At 43.6% G+C, this 23,400-nt stretch overlaps 1 protein-coding gene across 2 annotated transcripts in view; it reads right to left on the reverse strand.

Moving 5' to 3' along the window:
• KCNAB1 (potassium voltage-gated channel subfamily A regulatory beta subunit 1) overlaps positions 1–23,400 on the reverse strand; it is a 312,471-nt gene that overhangs the window by 206,052 nt on the left and 83,019 nt on the right. The window contains exon 1 of one of the 2 annotated variants that reach the window (XM_037046674.1): positions 10,937–11,953. The exons of the other annotated variant lie outside the window; for it this stretch is intronic. Coding sequence (XP_036902569.1) covers positions 10,937–11,157 — 221 coding nt within the window. The 5' untranslated portion in view covers positions 11,158–11,953. Of the gene's footprint in view, positions 1–10,936; positions 11,954–23,400 lie in introns of those variants that run through there. 2 annotated transcript variants of the gene reach the window in all.

Below are 23,400 nucleotides of genomic sequence, written 5' to 3' on the forward strand. Positions count from 1 at the left end.
CCAGAGGTGCCCAAACCGAGGCTATAGGTGCCTGCAGCCTATGGGCCCTGATCAGAGATGGAAACCAGCAACCCTTGGGTATACAGGCTGATGCTCCAATCAAGTGAGTCACCCATCCAGGGCTCAACTGCCCTGCCTTTTCAACAACCTCATTATTCCTTTAGCTGTCTTGCCTCACCTCAATAAGTCTTAGAGAAAGTGATGAGGATGCAATGTTTGATTCTTTGGGGTTCCCTTAACTCTTTCCTCTCGCTTGTCACGTATTTGCATGATATGTGTGGTAAGCTGCATAATGGCCCTGAAGGATGGTCATGTCCTAATTTGTGAAACTTGGGAATAATATCAACATACACAGGAAATGGGACTTTACAAGTGTGATTCAGTTAAAGATTTGGAGATAGAGAGATTACTCTTACAAGGGGAAGACAAGAGGATCAAAGTGAAAAAAAGGGGTGAAGACAAAATCGGAAGTTGAAGAGGTGGAGGAAAGAGCCGTGAGCTAAGAGGCCTCTAGAAGCAGGAAAAGGGGAGGCCACGAATTTCTACCCTGCAGCTGCCGAAGGAACACAGGCCTCCTGACACCTAGATTTGAGACTTCGGACTTCCTGCACTGTGAGAATAAATATGTGTTGTTTTAAGATGCTAATGTCATGGTAGTTTGTTGCAGCAGCATAGGAAATGATACTCGGTGTATTCCCTTTTATGTTACTTGTTTTGAAATAGGACCATAGAAGGTCTCGCTGAAGCCTCAGGGAACGTCTGGTCAAACCTGGAGTCCTCAGGCAGGTAGTCATTTGTCTCTCTGGTTAAGGAACGAGCCTGTGCTTTCAGAGACGTAGAGAACCAAGCCTCCTGATTTCCAGAAGACTGCTCGTGGAGAAATTATATTTGAGTGAAATCTGAAACCTTAACCTTCTTCCTTGGGAACAAAAGATAAGCCACTGTTGAGTGGGAAGTTAGACCATGAATTTCCCAACACCCACTTTCGTTTGAGTCCCTTTACCATGCATTTATTTTCTTCATTAAAACTGAACATAGATGTTTTCCACCAAGATGAAAATGCTCTGGAATCGAACTAAGACTTCCTCTGGCACTTTCAGCCTTTTCGGTAAATGCAAAGACTCTGTGATGCAGATGTGCTTGTGCGTGTAGACATGGGAGGTGGAATAGGAGTGAGTCAAAAGCCTATTTCGTCAAATGTCTCAGAGGAATTCATCACTGGTTCTTGAGCCGAGAGAGAAGTAGCATTCATTAAAGCCGTATTATTTACCCAATTGATTTTTATAACAAGCTTGCTGCTCTGGTCTCAGGACAAAGATACCAACAACAACAAAACCCAGTGACATAAAAATCAACTTTAGAGTGGAAACTCATTTCAAAGAAGTTGGAAAGAGGGTGCTTTATTAGCATATGTTCCTGGGGGACATATGCTAATAATGGGGGGAAGCCTGCTTTTCTTATATAAGAGCTCTTTTAAACCAAATGGGCTTTCCAGTAGATACAAACTCGTCCTGAAAAACATTGTGCTTGGAATTTCCTGCAGCCAAGTGCCTTTGAGGGTACTCTCCTGGAGAATGGTCAATTCAGAAAACTTTTCTTGCCCTGGCTGGTGTAGCTCAGTGGATTGAGCATGGGCCTGTGAAGCAAAGGGTCACTGGTTCGATTCCCAGGCAGGGCACATGCCTGGGTTGCAGGCCAGGTCCCCAGTAGGGGACACATGAGAAGCAACCACACATTGATGTTTCTCTCCCACTCTTTCTCCTTCCCTTCCCCTCTCTCTAAAAATAAATAAATAAAAATATTTTTTTAAAAAGAAAACTTTTCTTGTAAGTAATACTAGCCATATACAGTCACCTTCACATTTAAACCTGCTAGATGAAAAAATAAAAACACTTCTCTATATAAGTACAGCAAAGTCAAATTAATTGTACTATAAGTTTTTAGTTTTTACGTGGCTACTCCACTACCATTGAAACCCATATATCGAATTTGACCTCATCATAATTCTCCAACCTGGAGACTTCAGTTGTCACCACTACAACATTTAGGGCTGATGATCTTATAAGAGTTACTGTGTCATCACCACTCATGCTCCATGGTTCTAACAAAGGGGTTAGAATTATTTTAAAAGTCTCACAGCACTTTTTCAGAGGTTGTCTCACAATATTAAAAATGTTTTTTCCCCTTACACAGTAAGCATGACCACAATATGCAAACAAGGGGACAGAGCATGTTTCTGATATTAGGACAAGTCACTCTTCTGCATTGAAAAGTCTAGTGCTTCACTTGGAATTGTATCCTGCTCTGGAGGACTTAAAGGATGAGAGTCATGCTCACAGATGGGAGTCAGAACATGAAATCTAGGAGGAAAGAATGGGAACCATTCTGGAAATTAGAAGGATTTTCAAGTACCAGCAGCCTTATGACGCAGGAAATCACAGCAGGCTTGTTTTCTGTCTCAATCAAGGACAGACCAAGAACCTTCCAATACAGCTTGGAACAAGCTGAGTCAACTGCAAGAAGGATCTTGTCCTCATAATATTTTTTTTCACTCTTGGATAGTTCAGCAGTGGAACAGTCAAGCCAGGTGAGCGGTGCTGAAACCAGAATGGACGGGGTCTCCTACCTGGTGTCCCAGGGGCTTGGGATCTAGATGTGCCACTGAGGGCCACCCTTGCCTCCCTGCTGTGCCCTTGCTTTCTTTGCTCCCTGCCCCCAATCTCCTATTTTCACTTTCTAACCTGACTTGATTATGAAGGCCAGACACTAGAGGAGAATTCTAAAAACCCTCACCTTATTGCTTCCTCTGAGGATTTCAGAGCTTAATGAATGATTCTAATTCTTAGAAAGAAGAGCCAATTTTTTTTCATGTCTGCTGTGAAAGGAGATTACACAGTATTTCTTCAGGGGCCTTTACAAGTACTTGCTGCACAGTGCAAATGGAAAAACAGAGCAGATTTCTCGTGAGGGCTGGACCAGATGGCCCGTGCGAGCGCTCTCGGAGTCCTCCCTAACAGTCGAGTCCAAAGGAGAAAAAATCACTGCTGGGCTTCTGTTTTGGTTTCCAATCTGAGTAACTGCAAACCATCCTACAAAGAGGATTTTTTAATGTATTTGATTCTGAGTCTCAACAACAAGATTTCAAAGTAATCTCTAAAAGCATGAAGGAGAGTAAAGTAGGGTCAGAACTGAATGCCGAAATGAACTTTTCATATCCAAGATTGGCACGTTGAAGTGTCCAATTATCTGTATCCATGGTTCTGTAGATCTCTTTTGGAGAAACCAGTTCTTTACACATTGTGACGCTAAGCACACTGTCATCTGGAAGTTAATTTATGGCCAGCTTCAGAATGTGTAGAAGTAGAGAGTTATCGTGAGGACACTTTGGGGGCCATACAGCTCCAAGGGAGCTAAAGAAAGCTGTTCTGTCTCGCTCAGTGCACAGCATGGCTTTGCATCTTCTAGAGATAAAAGCTTAAACTGCAAACCGTGCATATGTATAGACGGAAATGGTCCCTTCTAGAAGCCTTTAGTGAACAGTACTTCTTTCCCATGTTGAAAAATGGGGCATAGCCAGGAAGCTGCGGTATAGAAACTAAAGAAGTGCAGGGAGTCCTGCCCATGGCGTCAGGAGACCTGAGTTTGGCCCTGACCTTTCCATCAGCTCCCTGAGTAACTCCGACCAAGGAACTGGCCATTTTCTATAAAGTACCACGGCTGTTCTAGAAGGTACCTGAAGTCCCCTCACTGCTAACGTCCACTGCTAACTCCTTCATTGCTAGTGATCACACAGGACTGGTCATTCTGAACACTGAAATGGAAACTTTAAAGACTTTTGTCTGAAATTCCTCAGTCTCTGTCACTCTATTTCCTAATTCCAAAAAGAATGGAAAACTGGGGACAGTGATGCTTTTTAAGCCTACAATGTGATTAATTTGCCACCTTGAACAATTTTTGATGCCTGATAACTATCAGAATGGCTTTTAAATTCTTGTAGGAAAGGTATGAATCAATGCTTACATATTGGATTCTTGTCACAAAGGGGTTTTCTCTCCTAAAAGGAGTTTTGAATAATATTCAAAGAAATCAGGAGTCCTATATTTTAATCAGATTTACTGGACCCAAACCCATACTTTCATGAATTAATATATTAATGATAGACGATGAGTTCATTAAAATGAACTGAAAAATCAGCTATATTTACTAATCTGATTTTCCTTTTAAGTCTAATGTTACTTTTTCCCCTCTGAACATTTCACCACAAATTAAAGTATTTGCAGACATTTTTACAAAATGGTACCTGTAAAATAAGCGCACTTCCACGGGGGCCACTGAGTGGATTTGGGAGGAAGGACTCCATTGGAAGCAACCCAATTAAATGTTGCAGCTGGACGATGAGCTGCTTCTGGAAACCCTTTGGATGGCTCCCTTTACTCACACCTGGACACTCACACACGTACACACACACACCACACACAGCCACGGAACTGTAGTGGCATTTGCCTGACGACTTCCAGAAGGCTCCTTTCCTCCTACCATTTTCTCACCATCCCAGGGACGCCAGACTTCTGACTGGTGCCTTGCAGAGGTGGGATACACTCCAGGAGATTGAATCAGCAAGTAATTTTTGGAACGGTCCCTCCCCATTCTCAGCCTTTTGCTTTGGGAAGAGAGGAAGGCCCACACCCATGAGGAGAGTTAGCGGAAATGACAATTGTATTCTTCACCAGAAACAGGAAAAAAAGGCATTTTAAATAACCACACTGCTGTCTTCTCTGGACTAAAGTCAAATTTTTCTATTTGAAACCCAGCCACAGGGCTGGCTCTTCTCCTCCTCCTCCACTTCAGCCCACCTGTTTCCTCCCACTTTTCCCTATACGGAGGCATGTGCACACACACACACAGTGCCTTTTATGTAATCGGCTGACAAGGCTGATCTCAGTTCAATTGCTTTGATTCAAACTCTGCCCACCACCCGTGGGAGGTAAAGAACCATGGAGGAGACGTGTGCTTTAAGAGGCTGGGAAAGGAATGGCGTGGAAAAGGCATCTGGCCTGTGTCTTTTCTATGTAGTCTTGCTTCTCTGTAGGAAAATAGAGAGTGCCGTGGAATTCAACAGAAGTCTCTTATTTCAAACTTAAAACTCTTATTAGCTTTTTCTTTTTGGAATAACTGCAGATTTAGACCTCTCTTAACAGAACGTTGTAACCAGACACTCTGATCAAAAATCAGTAATGGTTCCACCTTGGCTGATGTTTTCCTTGTGACTACATTGCTTAGCCTGACCTCCAAGGTACCATAATCTGACCCCTCTTCACTTCTACATTGTGCTCTCTCACCACTTCCCTGCATGAGCTCTGGGTCCTATTCCATTGTTTCTCACCACTCCATGCCCAGTGTTTTGGAGATGCAGTTGCCCCTGCCGAAGTCTGCTGTCCTCCTCCCCTCTGCTCATCTTGGTAGTTTTTCTTCCTCAGTGCCAAGCTCCACTCTCCCTTCTCATGGAACCTCTCCCTGACTCCAATAGCCCTTAGTGAATGAGGTCTCCCAACACCACAGCAAGATTTATTCTTATCACTTCATATATCAGCTTTTGTGTAGAAAACTACTCAGACTAAACTATAAATACTTAATAGAAGACTCTCACTCTCTGTGTCTCCAGCACTTAACAGAGTTTCCCACGTGGGTAGTCATGTTCCAAATATTTATTAAGTAGCTATTATGTGCTAGGTGCCAGGTTAGACTCTGGGTTACAGGGATAAATAAAATCCAGACGTCATGCTGTTCACAAACTAATGGGAAGACACAAATGCAGATATATAATAGCAGTATTATGCTATCAGTCATTTCCATAACAGAAATAAGGACCAGAGTCAGTAAGGGCACTAAAGACTAAATATTTAATGCTATCTGGGAGGGAGTCAAGGAATGTTTCACAGAGAAAAATACGCTAGAGCTGGTCTTAAGGGATGCACAGGAGTTTACCTGACTTATAAAGAAGGGTAGGAGAATTCCAGGGCAGAAGGACCAGCATGAAAAATGACACAGGGACATAAGAAAACAAGAAGGTTCAGGGCACTGTGAGCAGAACTTTCATAACTAGGTACTTCTGATAAAGCAGGAAGTTGGAGGTAAGACGAGAAAACAAAACCTAGCGATGGGAAAGCTTGATGACAGTCAGACCGTGAAGAATCTCAGGTGCCACGTTAGGTCATTTAAATTTGATCTCCTGAGCTATGGAATGCCAGGGGAAAGGATTTGGAAGTAATGTTATAATCTGATGGTCTCTTATGCATCCTAAAAGTAGTGGTGATGACAACTTGATTTTCCTTCAGTGGATGAGTGGTTAAAAAATACTGTGGAAACTCCACACCATAGAATACTACTTAGAACTCAAAAGAAATGAATTATTAATATGCACAGAGATGTGGATGGATCTCAAGAGAGTTACGCTAAGTGGGGAAAAAAAACAATCCCAAATATTTCTAAAACTGTATCATTCCATTTATATAATGTTTTGAAACAACAAAATCATAGAGATAAATCATAGATTAGTGGCTATAATGGGGTCGTTTGTGGTAATGGAAGAATTCTATTTCTTTATGGTGGTGTTAGTTACACAAAGTTCTGCGTGTGATAAAGTTGCACAGACAAATAAACATACGCACACATGAGTATATGTGTAACTGGTTAAATATGAACAGTCTGTTGACTGTGTCACCATCAGTTCACTAGTTTTGATGCTGTACTATTGTTATGCAAGATGTGACCGATATAAAACTGGACTAGAGTACATGGAAATTCCCCATGCATGCGTGTGTATGTGTGTGAATTCCTGTGAACATGTAATTATTTCAAAAAAGTTTTTAAATGATGACAAAAACTGGTAATGTGATTAACCTAGAAACCTGAAAAAAGAGATGGTTTTAGTGGAATTTAGATTGTTACTGAGGCAATAATTTCTTCTGGGAAAGAATTCTTAAGGATTCTAAAGTATGTTTTATGTAACTATACAGCCCAAGGTTACATTGACATGAATGTATACATTACAGATAAAATTCCTCTCAGTGAATTTGGGTTCATCAATACTCAAATGCCCTAGAACAAAAGTAACAACTATAGAACTGGAGGTAGCTTCTCAGTACAAATGTGCTCAATTCGGAATGACGAAAGTGCCGAAACCACATCAAACACTACTAGCTGGATCATGCTAAAAATTAAAAAACAAAACAAAACACCAACAACCAAACAAGCAAAAGCAACCAAACCAACCTGACTTAACTTGTGTTCTGAGTGATTTGGCTTTTGTAGGATGAAAAGTTCACGTGTGTGTCTACGTCTATCATGTATGGTTGCAGATTTACATCAAACTCTAACGTAGTGTGATGAAGTCTGAGATTAAAAGCACACACACAATTAACATATGCATTGTAACAAAACACACATGCCTTGGTAAAGCACAAATGTAAACTCTGTAAGTAATGCAATGCTTCTGTTATTAGCACACAGGATGGTCCTCAGGATAAATGTTAGGTGGAATCTTGTTCTTTGGGCTGACAGTACCATTTGAGTAGCAGATTGTCCTAGTGGAATTTTTTCCATCTTTAGCCTTGAAACAACAGCTAATTTTATGCAAGATTCTTGCACAAGAGTAGTGTGGGGTTAATCGTGACTTTGAGCATTTTATTCTTGCAGAATTCAGATGCTTCATACAAATACATGCATTTCTAAAATCTCAAGTTCATGAGTTCCTGATTAATGAGGAGTAATCACAAATTTTGATAGGAGTTGCCTTATAAAAATCATAACGCTCTCTACTCATTTGTCAGGGTTATAAGTAAGTCCTCAAAGGCCAGATAGCACCTTGTAGCAGCGCTGAAACCTGGAAGAAGTCCTTGGGGTGACAAAAACAGGTGGCAAATGTGGACACAATAACCCACGCCCCAGGATGCCACCGTAATCCTGAGACTGCAGCAGAGATGACAGCCTCAAATTGATAAACCACGTTGGCCCAGACATGACAATCACCCCAAAATACAGTCTTCATAGGAATATCTCACAATGGATTATTATGTATTTGTTTTCTCATTCATGGTGTGTTTTCCCAACCTTAACGTAAGTTCCAGACCTTGCCTGTTGCTATACCTTTGTGTACCCAGTTTTAGTAAGGTTCTTGGGACAGACTAGGGGCCCGGTAAATAACTGTTGACTAAATGAATACTGCTTTACTCTCTCACACTGCCCTTTGACAGTTTTTGAGTGGTAGACACTTTTCAAATTTTAATGAAATCTATGAACCCTCTCCTTGAAAAAATGTACAAAACTATAACAATTTTGACCTTCTAAAAGGTTTATGGATCCTAGATTAAGCTATGCCTATAGAAATAATTTTCAAGGATGAGAACATTATTATAAATACAATTAGTCAATGACTTTCCACTCTAGTTCCTTCAGACAGTCTCCTGATTACTTCCCCAAGCTTTCCTAATTCTATGGCATTTTTTTTTGCTATTACCATTAATCAATAGTCTACACATGAACATTATATTTTAGTGACATCAATGTCACAGAAAAGGCTAGCTTGGCTGATAAAACTATTTCCATCATTTTTTATAAAGTACGTGGTTATTTTCTCTCTCCTCCCACCTCTTTCTGACACTAAGAAAATCTTTGTGTACATTTGGCACAAGCTTGTGATTCCTTTCCCAGAGGACACTCTGAGTGGAATTTGAAAGAGAGGAGTTAAGTCATACTCTCTCACACACAAACCCACCTGCTTGTCATGGAAGGGTCCAGAATAAGAAGGGAAGTAGAGACCAGGTATCAGGTCCAGTCAACATAAACAACAAACAGCATATTGAATTCCAAGTACACCGCAGACCGCACGAGGCTCACTTTGTCAGAGAAGACTGACCTTAGTTACCAGTAACAAAGGGGCCCCATGTGAATCTTACTAGCACACTGGGCTTTTGGGAAAGGGACAACTATCATCCCATTTGATCTGAACTGTAAGTGTTATGAGAAAACCCTTCATGAAAACCTGCCTCTGAAAGCCTTCATAAGGCCAAACTCTTCCAGTACAACAATCCCAAAGCAACCATGAAACTCTGCCACAAGAAATGAAGGGGGTTACTTATTATTTCTTCTGGTTTACAAATGCTGCTAAAGTGCTGGAGGTCACAGTTCGAATCACCTCTCTAATTTGCCTTAACCCTGAGGGTCCCGTTTCAAGGGGGACCTTGGGAGAAAAACAGCGAGCAGCACCTCTTCACCTGGCAGCGGAGCTGGGTGCAGAGCAGCAGAGTGGCGCTGTGTCCACGGGGCAGGGGTTGGGTGTGTGCCACAGAGGCAATAGGAAATGCCAGTGCCCCGGAGAATGCAGTCCCNTGCCACAAGAAATGAAGGGGGTTACTTATTATTTCTTCTGGTTTACAAATGCTGCTAAAGTGCTGGAGGTCACAGTTCGAATCACCTCTCTAATTTGCCTTAACCCTGAGGGTCCCGTTTCAAGGGGGACCTTGGGAGAAAAACAGCGAGCAGCACCTCTTCACCTGGCAGCGGAGCTGGGTGCAGAGCAGCAGAGTGGTGCTGTGTCCACGGGGCAGGGGTTGGGTGTGTGCCCCAGAGAATGCAGTCCCGGCTAGTAAATGGTCAGTGTGGGCTCCCACTCTGCATCAGGGAAACAGCGGGAAAGCGGAGACCAGCTGCTGACAGTTGGGGAGCTGCCTGGAGTCAGGCTCCTGTACTGAGGTTGGGGCAAAGGGCTTTCGCCATGGTTTTTAGTGCCCCTGCCCCCAGCCCCACTCACAGCTTACTTTCTTAACAGCTCAGAAACCTGTCAAAACAACAGAGCCTGAAGTTCTTGCAGTAAGAAGTTTTTCTATAACTCTGCAAAGAAAACTTTTTCAGGGACAAGTTTCATAGAAATTGGTGTAAGTGCTTATTTCAAAAATCCCACATGGGAAATAATTTTAGATACACATTATTTTAACTGCATTCAGTTCCTTCTATCCTAAAACCTGGTTCCTAAGGAAAAGGCTGGACAGTTAAATGTAAATCATTGATGAAATTGTATCTACAAACTAGGGTGAGCAAAGTCTTTGGAAGGTACATCATTCGTTTTTCTTCTCCACATCTCCAAACTCTTTTAGAGATTAGAAGCACAATAGTTTAAAAAATAAAGTCAGAACAACTCAGTACAAAGCAGATCTAATGAGGAAGCAGGAGTCACATAACTGAATCCTGCAATTCTCTATGTATCAAATTTAAGTCCTTCCCCATTTAAGAGAGCATCACCCATTACCAAGAAGACTTTCAACTATGAAAAAGAGCAGAAGAGGGACTTAAAATTTTATGAGGAAACTATGGCATTACAACAACTGACTTTTTTCTCCATACGTCACAACACAGTCTACATTTTATTTCCAGCAGTAAGTTAGATTTAAATTCAAATTGCCATTATAAGGTGTTTCTCCCTCCAACAAAACTTCCTCAAAAGCTTGCGTGCCATTTGCTACTTGGTCTCTCCAAAGATAAATCAGAATGCAGCACTAGATGGGAAACTATTTTTAATAGTATAACCACAGAAACTACGACATGTACCATAAAATAGGACAACCACACGCTGTTGCAAACCTGCCCTGGTCTCAATGCCCGTTGCCGGCGGTCGCGTTTTTCTCTGCAGGCTGGAATGCATACAGCTCCTAAGGTGTTCCTAACACTTCAGAATATACACAAAGGGCCGCATTAAAAAAAAATCCTATCCACACACATCCCAACACAACCACGCTCCTAGGAAGCTATTTCAGAGATGCCTGATAATTCTAAATTCAGCGACCCACCAATGAAGAAGTCACTTTGCAAACCTGAGGAACTGTCTCTACTGCACCTGTACCGACCGCGGAAACCCCGGGCAGAGGGAATCTGACATCCATACCTATATTTCATGCCAGTCTGCTTTGCGGTGGACTCTTTGAGAGAAATGTGGTGCTGAGGGGTGAACGTCCCCAGGCTGCGCGCGATGATAGCGACCGTGCGGAATTTGGCCCGGGCTGCGTTCACCACATTGGGGGCGTTGGAGCTCTGCTTGCTCAGAAGTCGGTCCTCACCATTCCGACTCTTCAAATTGTGCTCTGTGCAGGCTATGGAGACTTGCATTGCTTCCCCGGGCAGCGCACGGTCCCTCTCAGAACCCCAGAGCGCAGGCAGTCACGAGAGGTTGAGTAGTTGGGTGGGTTTCTGCTCGTCTTTTAACCCCTCCTTGTCCCACCCCCCTTCCCGGGGATGCCGTCGGAGGAGTCCTCGTGGCCCACTTCAGATCCCGGGAAGCGGCAGCAGCGGATGCAGCGCAGGACGGAGCCCTGGGCACCCACAGAAGTCAATAGCCAGCCCTGAAGTTGTCGCCGCAGCTGGAGCGCGGATCAGGCTCGCCAGTCTTCCCGGGCAGTAATCTCGGCTGATTAAACAGCCAAATCCATGCAGTCGGGAGGCTGTTGCAGACGCCTAGAGCTGAGCATTCGTGCTGTCTGCACGCAGCCCGGCCGGAAGCCTGTCCACCGCCGTGTCTGAATGCGGACTCGCCTCTGGGCGATGGCTCAAATCCACACAGGCATACTGCAAGATGCGCCGCCAGCACCCTCTGGACCACAGGCAGGATGCTCAGCTGGCACACTGAGCATCCCAAGAAGCAGCTAATCGGAACCTGGTCCCCTGGGGACCGGTGGTCTCCATCCACTCTGGCTGTCAGCTCCCTCCCTGCCTTACTCCGGGATGTCGTGGGGGCCTCTCAAGACCCCTTCCCACTCATTTTTAGGCAAAAGCTTGGGTCGCAAAGCCCACAGGAGCACTGGCTTTGCAGTTACAGAAAAGCAGGCAGTTAGTTCCCTTAAAGAGCTCCCTGCCTTTGTGTGCAAGGGGAAGGCAAGGATCACTTTCACAGACTCACTGTAACAGAATCCAAGGGCAGCTCATAAAAGGGGGCCTCTGCCCAGATTCAAACCAAATCTTGCTGCAGCACAACAGTTGGAACTGGGGGAAGGCAGAGTGGAGGTGCTTCTGCCACAGAACACGCCAGTGCACTAACACAGAAATACAGTGAATTAACACAGAAAAGATTGGCTGACCTGTGAAAACACAGTCTAAAATCCCCATTATTAGCCTTGCCAGAGTTCATTTCCCCTTTGCACATCATTTCTTAAGCAGACAACTTTGACAATTCCTGAAAAGCCACAATACAGACTTCTTGGAGTCAAGCCATCTAACTTGCTGCAAAATCTACTCTGCCCCCCAGAGACTGACCGAGGGTGGGGGCGGTGGGGACAGCACTCTGGCACCACCCAAAAGGGGCCTGCCTACACTAGGGAAAAAGCTGGTCCACATTACCACCCAGAAAGGTCCCGGCCAGGTGTCTGGAAGTGTGTACACTGCCCACTGGCCCTCTATGGCCCCCTGGTAAGGACTAGCACTATCCCCAAATCACAGGTGAGCAGCAAGGTGGGAGACTGGAACATTGCCTGGTTCAATGTCAGGCGCAGAGCAATTGCTTCATAAATGAGTCAAATTAAACACCAACTGGCCAGTAAAAATGTATCTCTCCATTTAAAATGCATGGAGGCCAGACTCCTTGTATGGATGTATTTCCAATAAAGTTGTGGCTTCTGCTAAATTGGTGTTCTGAACATGGTTCCCAACAGACACTGCTGTCAAGCAAAAAGGAACAGGATACAAATCAATATTTGTGAGCGCCATCTCTGCACTAGACAACAGAGAGAAATATGGAGAGAAAAAATGAAAGAAACACTCTCCTCTTCAAGGAACTGGCAATCTGGGTGGAAAGGACAAAGCATTCAGTCACAGGGGGGCTAATTAGCAATGTCAGGCACACATTAGTTTTTGAATGAGTTGTACAGACACTGAACACACTGGAGTCTAGCAGGGGAATGATTACAGGAAGCTGGAGAAGGTTCCTCATTTATTAATTCCCCACACTTCTACTGAGACCCTATTAGGTACTGACTTTGCTGTTGCTGGGGTGCAAGATGACGTAGAGGCTGCACCTCAAGGAGCTGATGGATGCCCAGGCAGCCCTTAGAGAGGGGTGGGACTTTGCCTTGGGCATGAATTTGATTAGCAGGAGAGGAGAGAGGCTGCCTTCCCAGGGGTTGGCAGGTGTGCAAGAAAACACTCTGGCTATGACTATATAATTTTTTTAAAAAATAGTGGGTCTTACCAGTTATTTCCAGCCAAATTAAGTTCTTGGAATTAAATTTTCAAGTAGAATGTGTGCCTGTTTTGAATTCTATTCCAGATATAAATTTTAAGCATTTTTTAACCTGCAGATAAGGTTTAAATCACATTGTGGACTCTCATTCTTTACACTTCATGCCCTTTCCACTCTTTAAAAATACATATACTGCCTAATGTTCAGTGGTTGGGAAGTAACTTTAGGATGGGGGGAGGACTATAGAAAAGAACAAATGAACTTAGGATGACTTCTCTTTACCTTTAATATCTTTGTTCCCTGGAATAAATAACAATGGGTAAAGAAGAAGCAGGTCATTAGAAAGTTTATTTTTTCATTCTAAGCTGGCTCATCGGAAATGATCAATGTGGATCAGGAAAAGAGTCAAAGTGAGAAGAGGCAGAAGTAGAAGGAATCAGCAGGAACAGCTCAGGAAGAGGGAAGAGTAAAGCAGCCTGGGAGGCAAGATGAGCCCAGTGATCTTCTGGGGCTAGAGGGATCAGGACCAGTCGCCGAGGGGGAGAAGGTGTGGGAAGCTGGCTAAGGGCCCAGGTAAGAGTGCTGTCCATTCTACAGAGGGGGGCCTCCAGGGTTCAGAAGATCTCGACTCGACACTGTTCACTGAAGTGGCTTTCAGGTTTGCCAAGAGCTAGCACACCAAGTCCTGAACATACACCCAAAAGCAGAACAAGGAATAGGTCATCAGAACAAAACATGCACAGCAGAGCCCCTCTGAGTCATCTCTGGATCCCCTATAGGACCTCACAGAGTGCCTTGTGCAGGCAGACCCTCCCTGAAAATAACTGAGAAAGGGAGATAAGGAAGGAAAAGAAGGAAAGGAAGGAAAGGAAGGAAAGGGAGGAGGGAAGGAAGAAGGGAGTAGTATGGGAATATGCCAAATTCTTTGATAAATGTGATTTCTTAAAAAGAAGAACAGAAAATTCTGCATGTTCTAGTTTCACACAGCCTGCCCACTTAGAAGGAGTGAATAATTGCCCCACATTCGGGTCTGCACCTCTTGCGTGCAGACAAGCATTCCAGACGTTTGTACACGCCACAAAGAGAACAAAGAGACTGAGGCCAGAGGAGTGCTCCCAGCATGAGCCTTTTTCTTGCTACCCACAGTGCATCTTTTCAAATCGGACACCCCATGGGCTTTCTGACAGCCAGCCTGTGGCTTGGGGACTTACCCGGCTGTGCTCACCCTGCCCAGCATTAATGGAGCAGTGGGTCTCAGGAGCCTGGAAATTAGGTGATGGGTGACTGTGAGAATGTTCATTCCAGTAAGTTTGTGCTAATAGGCCACATGCTAATTAAGCTAGGGAAATTAGATTTGGAATGTGTATGCTTTCATTGTCACACAAGATTTGGAGGAGTTCTCACTATTATTTCGAGTTCACGTACGACCCAGAAATGACAACACAGATATAAACGTAGATTAGACACAGGCGTAGATATTGTTATGGGTACCCCCCATTCATATGTTGAGGTCCTAACACCTAGTAAGTATCTCAGAATGTGGCTGTCTTGGAGATAGGGTGTTTGAAAAGGTAGTTGAGTGGATCAAAAAACTGTGGCACATTTACACAATGGAATACTACACGGCAGAAAGAAAGAAGGAGCTTCTACACTTTGCAATAGCATGGATGGAACTGGAGAGTGTTATGCTAAGTAAAGTAAGTCAGGTAGTGAAAGACAAATACCCTATGACCTCATCTATAAGAGGAACCTAATGAACAAAGCAAACATGCCAAATAGAACCAGAGGTATGGAAACAAGGAACAGACTGACAATGATCAGAGAAAAGGGGGGATGGAGATAAAAGAGGAAAGAAGGGGAAATGTTTAACCAATGAACAGGCACAAATGACCTATGGACATGAACAACAGGGTGGAGATCAACGGTAGGAGTGGGGGTGGGTGGGGCAGGGGAGATCAGTGGGGGGAGGGGAAATTGGGACAACTGTAATAGAACAAATTTTAAAAAAGAGGTAAAATGAGGTCATTCAGACGAGCCCTAATCCTATATTACTGGTGTCCTTATAAGAAGAGCAAATTAGGACAAAGACACATTCAGAGGAAAGAAAACTCAGGGAGAAGACAGCCATCTGCAAGCCAAGGAGAGATGCCTCAGAAGAAATCAACTTTTGTTGACACCTTGATCTTGAACTTCTAGCCTCCAGAATTGTGAAAAAATAAATTTCTATTGTTGCAGCCACCCAGTCCATGGCATTTTGTTACAGCAGACCTAACAAACTAATACAGATAGAGGTATTGTTTGTTTTTATTTAATTCTTATATTTTTGGGCAAGTGAAACTACAGGAGCTCCCTAAAGAAGATGCCCCTTAAAGTCTTTATTAGACTGTGATAAACATTATCGTCTTGCTGTTCCTCCTAAACCAATTACAACAGGCTCTAAAGGCATGTTCCAACTACAACTTATTTCTTTCCAAAAACTCATAAAGCTTGTACGATAGTGACGCTAGATACAAAAGTGGTGATTTTCAAAGCACTTCTAGTGCTTTTTCTCATTCTTAATAATCTCCTTATTCTGCCAATTTGCTCTTTTAAGGGCTTGCTCTATACTGGGTGTCTGGACTCAGCAACCGTAAATGTGTCATAAGGCAATGGAGAGAAGCCTGCAACAGAAAGCAAAGGCCTGGGTTCCAATCCTGCCTATGTCACTGTGTCTGTCCCCTCCAGTGGCATTACAGCTCTCTCTGCCTCTTTTCTCTCACTTGAAATATGAGGGCAACACATATTTATTTCCAAGGTCTTTCCTTGCTCTATAGATTCTGTGAAGTGCTTTTTCAGAGAGACATGGAGGTACAAGATTACATAAAGTCATACTACCACTTACTCCACAATCTCACCTTGATCTCATCTGGTCTCTATTCACTACCTGACATTTAGAATTCGTTGGAAGTAATGTCAAAAGGTCAGCATTGGGTCATGATGACAGAGGTGGCAAGGAACAGATCACACACTACCTAACTGGTACCCTATATTCTCACTTGCATCATAGCGGCTTCATGGTATATGGTAGGACTCGGGAGTGTGGGGCCAGTTGGCGCTGGGTGTAAATCCCAGCTCCACTCTCCTCTTCCTTCCCACGAGCCACTGAGCAGTACTCTCCATCTCCCTGTACCTCAGCATCCTCTGAGGAAAAAAGTGGTGCAAGAACATGCCTCTCTGGATAATTGTGGGAATTGCATGAAATAGTGCTTGGCCCACAGAAGGTACTCAATAATTGCTATGTATTCGTCTTGATTTATTAAAAGCAGAGCTGTTAAGATCCTTTTAATCTCTCAAACAAGCTCACCAGGAGACTCAGCAATTACTGATATCAGTAATATACAGTACTTCCTATGGCCTAGAAACTCTTAAGAACGTTTTACACATAATAAGTCATTTACTCTTTATGAAATCCCATGGGGAGGTGCTGTGTTATCAGCTCCATTCTACAGATGAGAAAACATGCGGCACCAAGAAGTAAATCAGTTGCCCACAGTGACAGTCAGGAAGCTGCAAATCTGGGATTTCCTTAGCAGGTAGCCTTCCTTCTTAACATTGTGCTTATTGGTCCTCACTGCTAGAACTTCCCTGTGAGAAGGGCATTAAGTAGTATCATTTTATGATCAGAATTTAAGGAAAGCCATATTTTTATTATGAGAGAGGGGAAAATTCAATATTAAAGCCTAAAAATTTCGGATTAAATCATCCATTTTTGTAGCTTTTGAGTAAGCTTCCTATCAATCTTTTAAATACTTCATAGTACTTTATTCCTGTTATGCAAGGAAAAAATTTTCCTATGACATGGAAAATTTTTAATTGATCCAATTTCTTACAAGTAAAAGTCAAATGCTTTTGGCTGAGTCCACTTAGAACGTATGGTTTCTATTCCATTAGAAACCACAGCCAGCCAGGGCCAGGAAACGTTTAATTATGCAGCCACAAAACTAGATTCATTCAAAACAGAAAAGAATCTGCTAATATCCAAAAAATTTTGAACATGTACATGTACAGATGGCAAGCCACTTTATGCGCCAACTATTTGTGATTAGAAGAGGAATTGTTAGGGAGTTTGCTATTTATCAGAAATTCTTAACATGTAGGTTTGGAGAACAATTGATTATCGTCTGAGAAATTGAACCAGCCGTGAAAATTAGCATGGGCTTAGATTCGCATGGGCTTAGTTTTGGAGTAACAGAGAAAGTAAAATAAAGAGGTCAAATTGGACAAACTCCAGGCTCTGCTGAAGGAAAGAAACTTTCAGATGTCAACTCTTCTGCTTCCCTGGAGAAAAGTCTCATCAGAAAAGCCTTACCAGGAAAGTCCGAGGACAAGCCAACACGGGTCTTCTCACAGCACCAGCCACATGTCCAAACCTAAGCATAATTCGAGGACAGTTAAGCTTTTTAATGAACATTTAAAGTGTACCCACAGCCATCCACAAGATCTCCAATATTTGTGCATCACTTTATACATTCAAGGGAAAGTGGCATAGCGTTATAGGAGGCAAGGGTGGAAAAATAGGAAATTCACAATTCAAATTATTTTGTTCAGGCCTCTTCATAATAGGTAATTTCTCATAAACTTGTCTGGAGCCTGGTCATAATGCTGGGAGAACACGGGACACATGGTCTGTTTATTTTTTTATAAGTCTCATTAGTACTTTCTAAATTATTAACTATTAGCATCATTTCTCTCATTGCCTTACGATAGAAGAAGCTGGTCAGAAATATTTGCCATATCTTTGGATAAAGATTTTTCTAGATAGCTTTTCTCACAGAGATCCAAGGAATTCCACTAATAGATATAAAAAATATGACCACATTAGGACATGTACATGGATATTGATAACAGCATTATTTATAACTAAAGCTAGAAAACTATCCAAATGTTTATCAAATAGGGAGTGGATAAGTAAAATGTTATATTTATATAATTCTAGTCAACATTTTAAAAAATGGAACATGCAACAACATGAATTTTCCTTAAAAATATTATGTTAAGTAAAGGGAGCTAGACCAAAAGGCTACACTTTATATATAATTCTGTGTTTATGACACGCCTAAAACAGGCACATTTACAGGGACAGAGTGGTGGCCTGGCCCCTGGAGTGGGAACAGTGATCAACTACAGACGGGCGGGAGGACATTTTTTCAGGTTTTGGAAATGTTCTAAAACTGAATTTTGATTATAGTTGTACTATAAATTTACTAAAATTATTTAAAGATTTATTTTGAGATCTATAAATTATACTTCAATAAAGCTGTTTTTTAAAAAAGCACAACTTGGCTGAGAGAAAGTTTTTGTTTTGTTTTGTTTTGTTTTAAGCTCCAGACTTCCCTTTCTCTATCAGACTGGAGGTCTGAACATAGGATTTATTACAAGGCCAGAGGTGTGGGATGTCTCTGAGAAGTCTTTGAAGACCAGATCGGGAAGAACACAGAGTTTAGTTGCTGTGGGGTTCCCCAGAAGAGACTCTGCTTCCTCCATCGCTGGGCTGAGATACTAGAAACCTGAGCTAGGCTGAGGGAGAGTCCAAGACATTCCCAGAGAAGGTCCACATTGGGCACAACACTGGATTTGGGAGAGCACGCAGGGATGGCACAGCAGTGGTAGCTGGGGGTGGTACCACAGGCACCAAAACAGCCAAGGACCACTGGGGCTTCCGGGGTACACAGGAGGTCACAGAGCACAGAGATGGGTATGGAGGCAGTGCAAGGTCAGCAGTCAAAGATAGTGGGTGCAGCAGAATGCCCCAATGACCAGGTGGGACAGCTCTGGGACACACAGGCAACAGGTGCACAGGGGACCACTCAGAGGAGAGCAAGAAGAACCTACAGGTTTTAGCCTGAAGACCAGCTCTGATGGGGAGTTGGAACTCTGAAATAGCTCAATGTTCACTCAAAGCTCTGCAAGTTACAGGTTTCCTCTTGCCTTTAGCAGAAAGAAGGGTTAGGACCCAATGAGGATAGCCAATAAAAACTCCTTTTCTGACCACAGATGGACATTTGCAGGATGCAGAAGACTCCCAGTGAGCTAAAGATCTCATGCTGTCACCTTTGACCTCAGACCTCCAAGACTGACCTTCCAGGAAGAATGCTCTATGTTCCCCAACAGCCAATTCTGGGTTTAAGGAGACTCACTTTATCACATTAAAGAGTTTCCTTGTCTCTGTCAGAGTGACTCAGGGCTTCTTAAGAAGGTTTGAGTAGATGGACAACGTGCCCAAAGGTCATGACTGGAGCCCTTTCATTTCGTCACTAATCTTCCCACTTTGAGCCTCAGGCAAAACCCCTAGCCTCAGGGGGCCCTCTAGGGCGCTGAAGGGGTTTGCTTCTGCAGTGAACACACAGAGTCCTGAGTGCTTTCTTTGGTTTATACCCAAGTGTTTCCAGGTTCATCTGCATATCAGTTTGCCTGGTTGTAACTCTTAAAGTGATATTTTAAAGTGAGGTATCATTAAGCAAAAGCCAGTTGGAAGCAGAATCATTCCATTTCCTTGCTGGACAGATGACAGATCATTCCTTGCTAGATCACCCGTACAAGCTGCTGTTGGGTTCACATCCAAGGAGCCTTCACCATTCCATAGCTAACACTGCTATCTAGGCTCAGTGCTCATTCTCGCTACAGCGCTGCACGTTATTCACAGCAATGTGGTCATTTGTTACAAAGGCTTTCATGTAGAGGAGCAAGACAGAGGACATTTGGACACCTAACATGTTTGGCTTGGGGCTTTTCCTTCCCATTGATTAGAAGTGAGTTATCTAATGTTACATGTAACTAAATTGGAAAATATATTCCTTCCAGAAAATGATTGCTTGATTTTAATTCCCCTGTAATCATTCTCATTGTTAACTGTTTTCTGAAATTCCAAAGGTGGTCATGTGGAGGCGGGGGAACTCAACTTGGGGGGTGTGGTTGCACATGTAGGACAGAAACGGGGAACCGGCAGCAGGGCCCACTGACAGCGTGGGCTGTTCCATGCACATCAGGTGGCCCGCCTGGACATCTGGTAAGCTTGTTGTCCCTGGAAGCCCTCAAAGTGAGGACCACATGTACATGATGGAGAAAAGAAAGAATTTACTTCTCTGCATGGTAGTTGGGTTCAATGGTGCCTTTCAGGTGGAAAGAAACTGAAGTGGGTTTGCTCTTCTGCCATGTCCATCTCTCTTCCCTTCTTCTGATAAGACTAAGCCCCATGTTAAGTGGGATAGAGTGCCGCTCTCAAGCTCCTGGCGCGGGCATGTGACCCAGGTCACAGTGATTGATGCAGGATGGTCGGTCACGTGACCCAGTTCAGTTCAATAATACAAAATGCTGGGATTGTCATTAGAAAAGAAGAAACTCTCTCTTTCTTTCCATCTTCTTGACTAGTAGTTCCTTAAGCCTAGGAAAAGACCTGCCTGAGCATTAACTGGAAGGGGACCATGTCCGGGTAGTCCCCCCACCCTCTCGTGGCTCCCTGAGCAGGTGGTGTCTGCTCTTTCCTTCTCCGGCGCTTTACCCACCACATTACTGGGACTCAGCTACTGGGTCTCTTCTTCCAAGGCTCCAGGGACCACAGACTCGCTAACTGTAAACTTCCCACATAAATTCCCCAAGAGGAGGAAACTGATCACATCATCTAGTCACCATCCATGCGATATATACAAGTAAATTCTGGATCTCATACTGACCACCACAGATGGCTATCTTCATGTCAGGCACTGTATTGGACTCAACATATTTTTGTCTACCCACAGCCTATGTTGAAGCACTAACCCCTAATGTGGTGGTGTTTGGAGTCTGGACCTTTGGGAGGTAATTAGGTTTAGATAAAGTCCTGGGCGGGGGAGCATAATGAGATTGGTGTCCATACATGAAGAGCAAGAGGGCAACACTTCAGAATTCTTTCTTTAGGCAAGGGTGTTGTAGATACAGAAGCTAACCTCAGAATGTGGCTCTGGGAATGCACCGGATCCCTACCCATTTCCAATTTTAGGTTTCTACAATCCTTTTTATCCTTTTTAGTTCTCTCTCAAATGTTTTGTTTGGATTTTTATTAGTGTTGAGATGTGTCCCACAGAGGTTAATAAAGGGAGTTGCCAGGCAGAGAACCTCATTCATTTTTCTTCTTTTTTCACCCACTGTCCAATACCTGTCCCACCAAAGACTTGGACACCAGTTTTTCAGAAGAGGAAGGAGACTTAAAAGCAAAACCAAATCTGGGATACCTGAGCCTTGTCTGATATGATATGGTAGTTCAGTCAGGCCTTAACAGGAAAAGGATAGTGCATTCATGGGCCACCTGAGGGGAGACACAGAGACTACTGACAAGGGAATGGCCCTGAGGTCACGGTGCCTCGGGCCTAATAACAGCTGGATCTCTTACCAGCCCTAGGCCTGAAGGGACAATTTGAAGGCAAATGGAACTGAGTGGTGACAACTACCTGACAAAAACTGTGACCCTCAATGGAGAGATATGGCCAGCCCACAGGAAACAAGTTCAAGAAATCAGAATCCCAACTAACCACCCATCTCCTGCCAATTGGTTGAACCCAACTAGAAGCCAAAAGCCACAGGAGCATACAGCAGCCCCCTGGGGTACAAAACAGAGTAGGAAAGGGAAGGGCGTGGATCTGGGTAGGTAAATGAAAACTATTCAACACACATTGGGTAGGGAGTACCCGAGTCACATTTTCCTTCAAGTAGGCAGGAATAGGTCAATACATCACAGCCCACTGATAAGTCTTTGCTGTAATAGGCAGATCTGGTGCTATTTTGGGGACATGGAAACAGAAAATGATGTCCAACCAGACAGTGAGTGTTGGGAACCACCCTGCCTGTTTTCAGGAGCTGTAAACCCCCCATGGCTAAGGCTGAGTGAGCGACCTTCAGACCATAAGCCACTAAGGAGACAAAGCTTATCTCCCTGGCAGGAACACTGCTTCTACTCCTTTTACTTCATCTATAACTGGCCCCCAATGCTTGATCAGTTAGCCAATGATGGGTAAGATTCCCCAACGGGGGAACGACCTAAGACAGGCATGATCACGTGGAGGCCCCAGGGAAGGACTTGGGGGGCTATGGAAAAAGGAGGTGATGGACCCTCACCCCTCAGCTTTGACAAAGCCTGACTCCCCTGAGTCCGCAAGAAGTCTCCAAAAAATTCCTTGGCTATCTGCCTCCTCTGCCTGACTGAAGCCTGAAACAATGACAGAGTGCCTTGCAGCCCTGCACTGGAAAAGGCGGGGTCCCCGGGAGATCAGGCCTGAGAAAGGATATGTAAAATCCTGTGAAACGTGCTTTGCTAAGATTGCACTTAGTTAAATGATAAAGGCCCAAGCAGGAAATGAGTTTGTTTCCCAAAGTTTTGTAGCCTTTTAGCTGATAGACCCTGACTCAGAAACAAAGCCCTAATAGTTCTTTGTATGCTATCTATCATTTGACCCTTACTGCCTGACAATGATTAATAAGTTGTACCTGTATTCCTGTGCTAATTGAACCCAATAAAAGCCTGTCTAGGCAAGGGTCGGCCTGCTCTCCCCTTGAGAGAGCGGCCAGGCTGCTCTGAGGTGCTCTCCCCTTGAGGGAGTAGCCGTGCCATCCCTTTTCCTCCAGAGGACTCGGTAGCCCGTGTGAATTTGTCTCATATCTCATCCATGACCCCACGGGCACTGCAAGCCAGTGTACGAGTCAAGTGAGCATCCACTCAGATTGGCAGAGCCTGTTTGCCCTGCCTGAGGGTACCCTGGAATAAGAAACTACTGCCTTTATGAAAAGCACAGTGACCTTTAGAGGCAGTCTGAAATGATCTGCTTAAAGTGGCACTGGCCACACATGCTGGGCCACACCTTCCTTCAGGCATTTCCAAAGACATAGCTGAATAAAATATTTTCATTCTTTCAGTAAAATACCTAATTTTAATCAAAATGTGAAGAAATATTGTGTTTGAAATGCAGAAAGTGAAAATATTAGAGAGAAGAAAGGTAGGTTTCTGGGAGTATTGTCTTGCATTTAAGATTAAAACAGGAATATAATTCGTGTTGAAGACGTAATGCTATTTTATTTTCAATTTAAACTTAATCCAGTAAAACCTAAAGGCACAAACAGTTTCACTCAAATTATTCAAATCAGCAGTCCAACTAATACTGTTTTTTTTCTACCTT

Source organism: Sturnira hondurensis, unplaced genomic scaffold, assembly GCF_014824575.4.
Source record: "Sturnira hondurensis isolate 20B ecotype Veracruz unplaced genomic scaffold, ASM1482457v3 Scaffold0005279, whole genome shotgun sequence".
Taxonomy (NCBI): Eukaryota; Metazoa; Chordata; class Mammalia; order Chiroptera; family Phyllostomidae; genus Sturnira; species Sturnira hondurensis.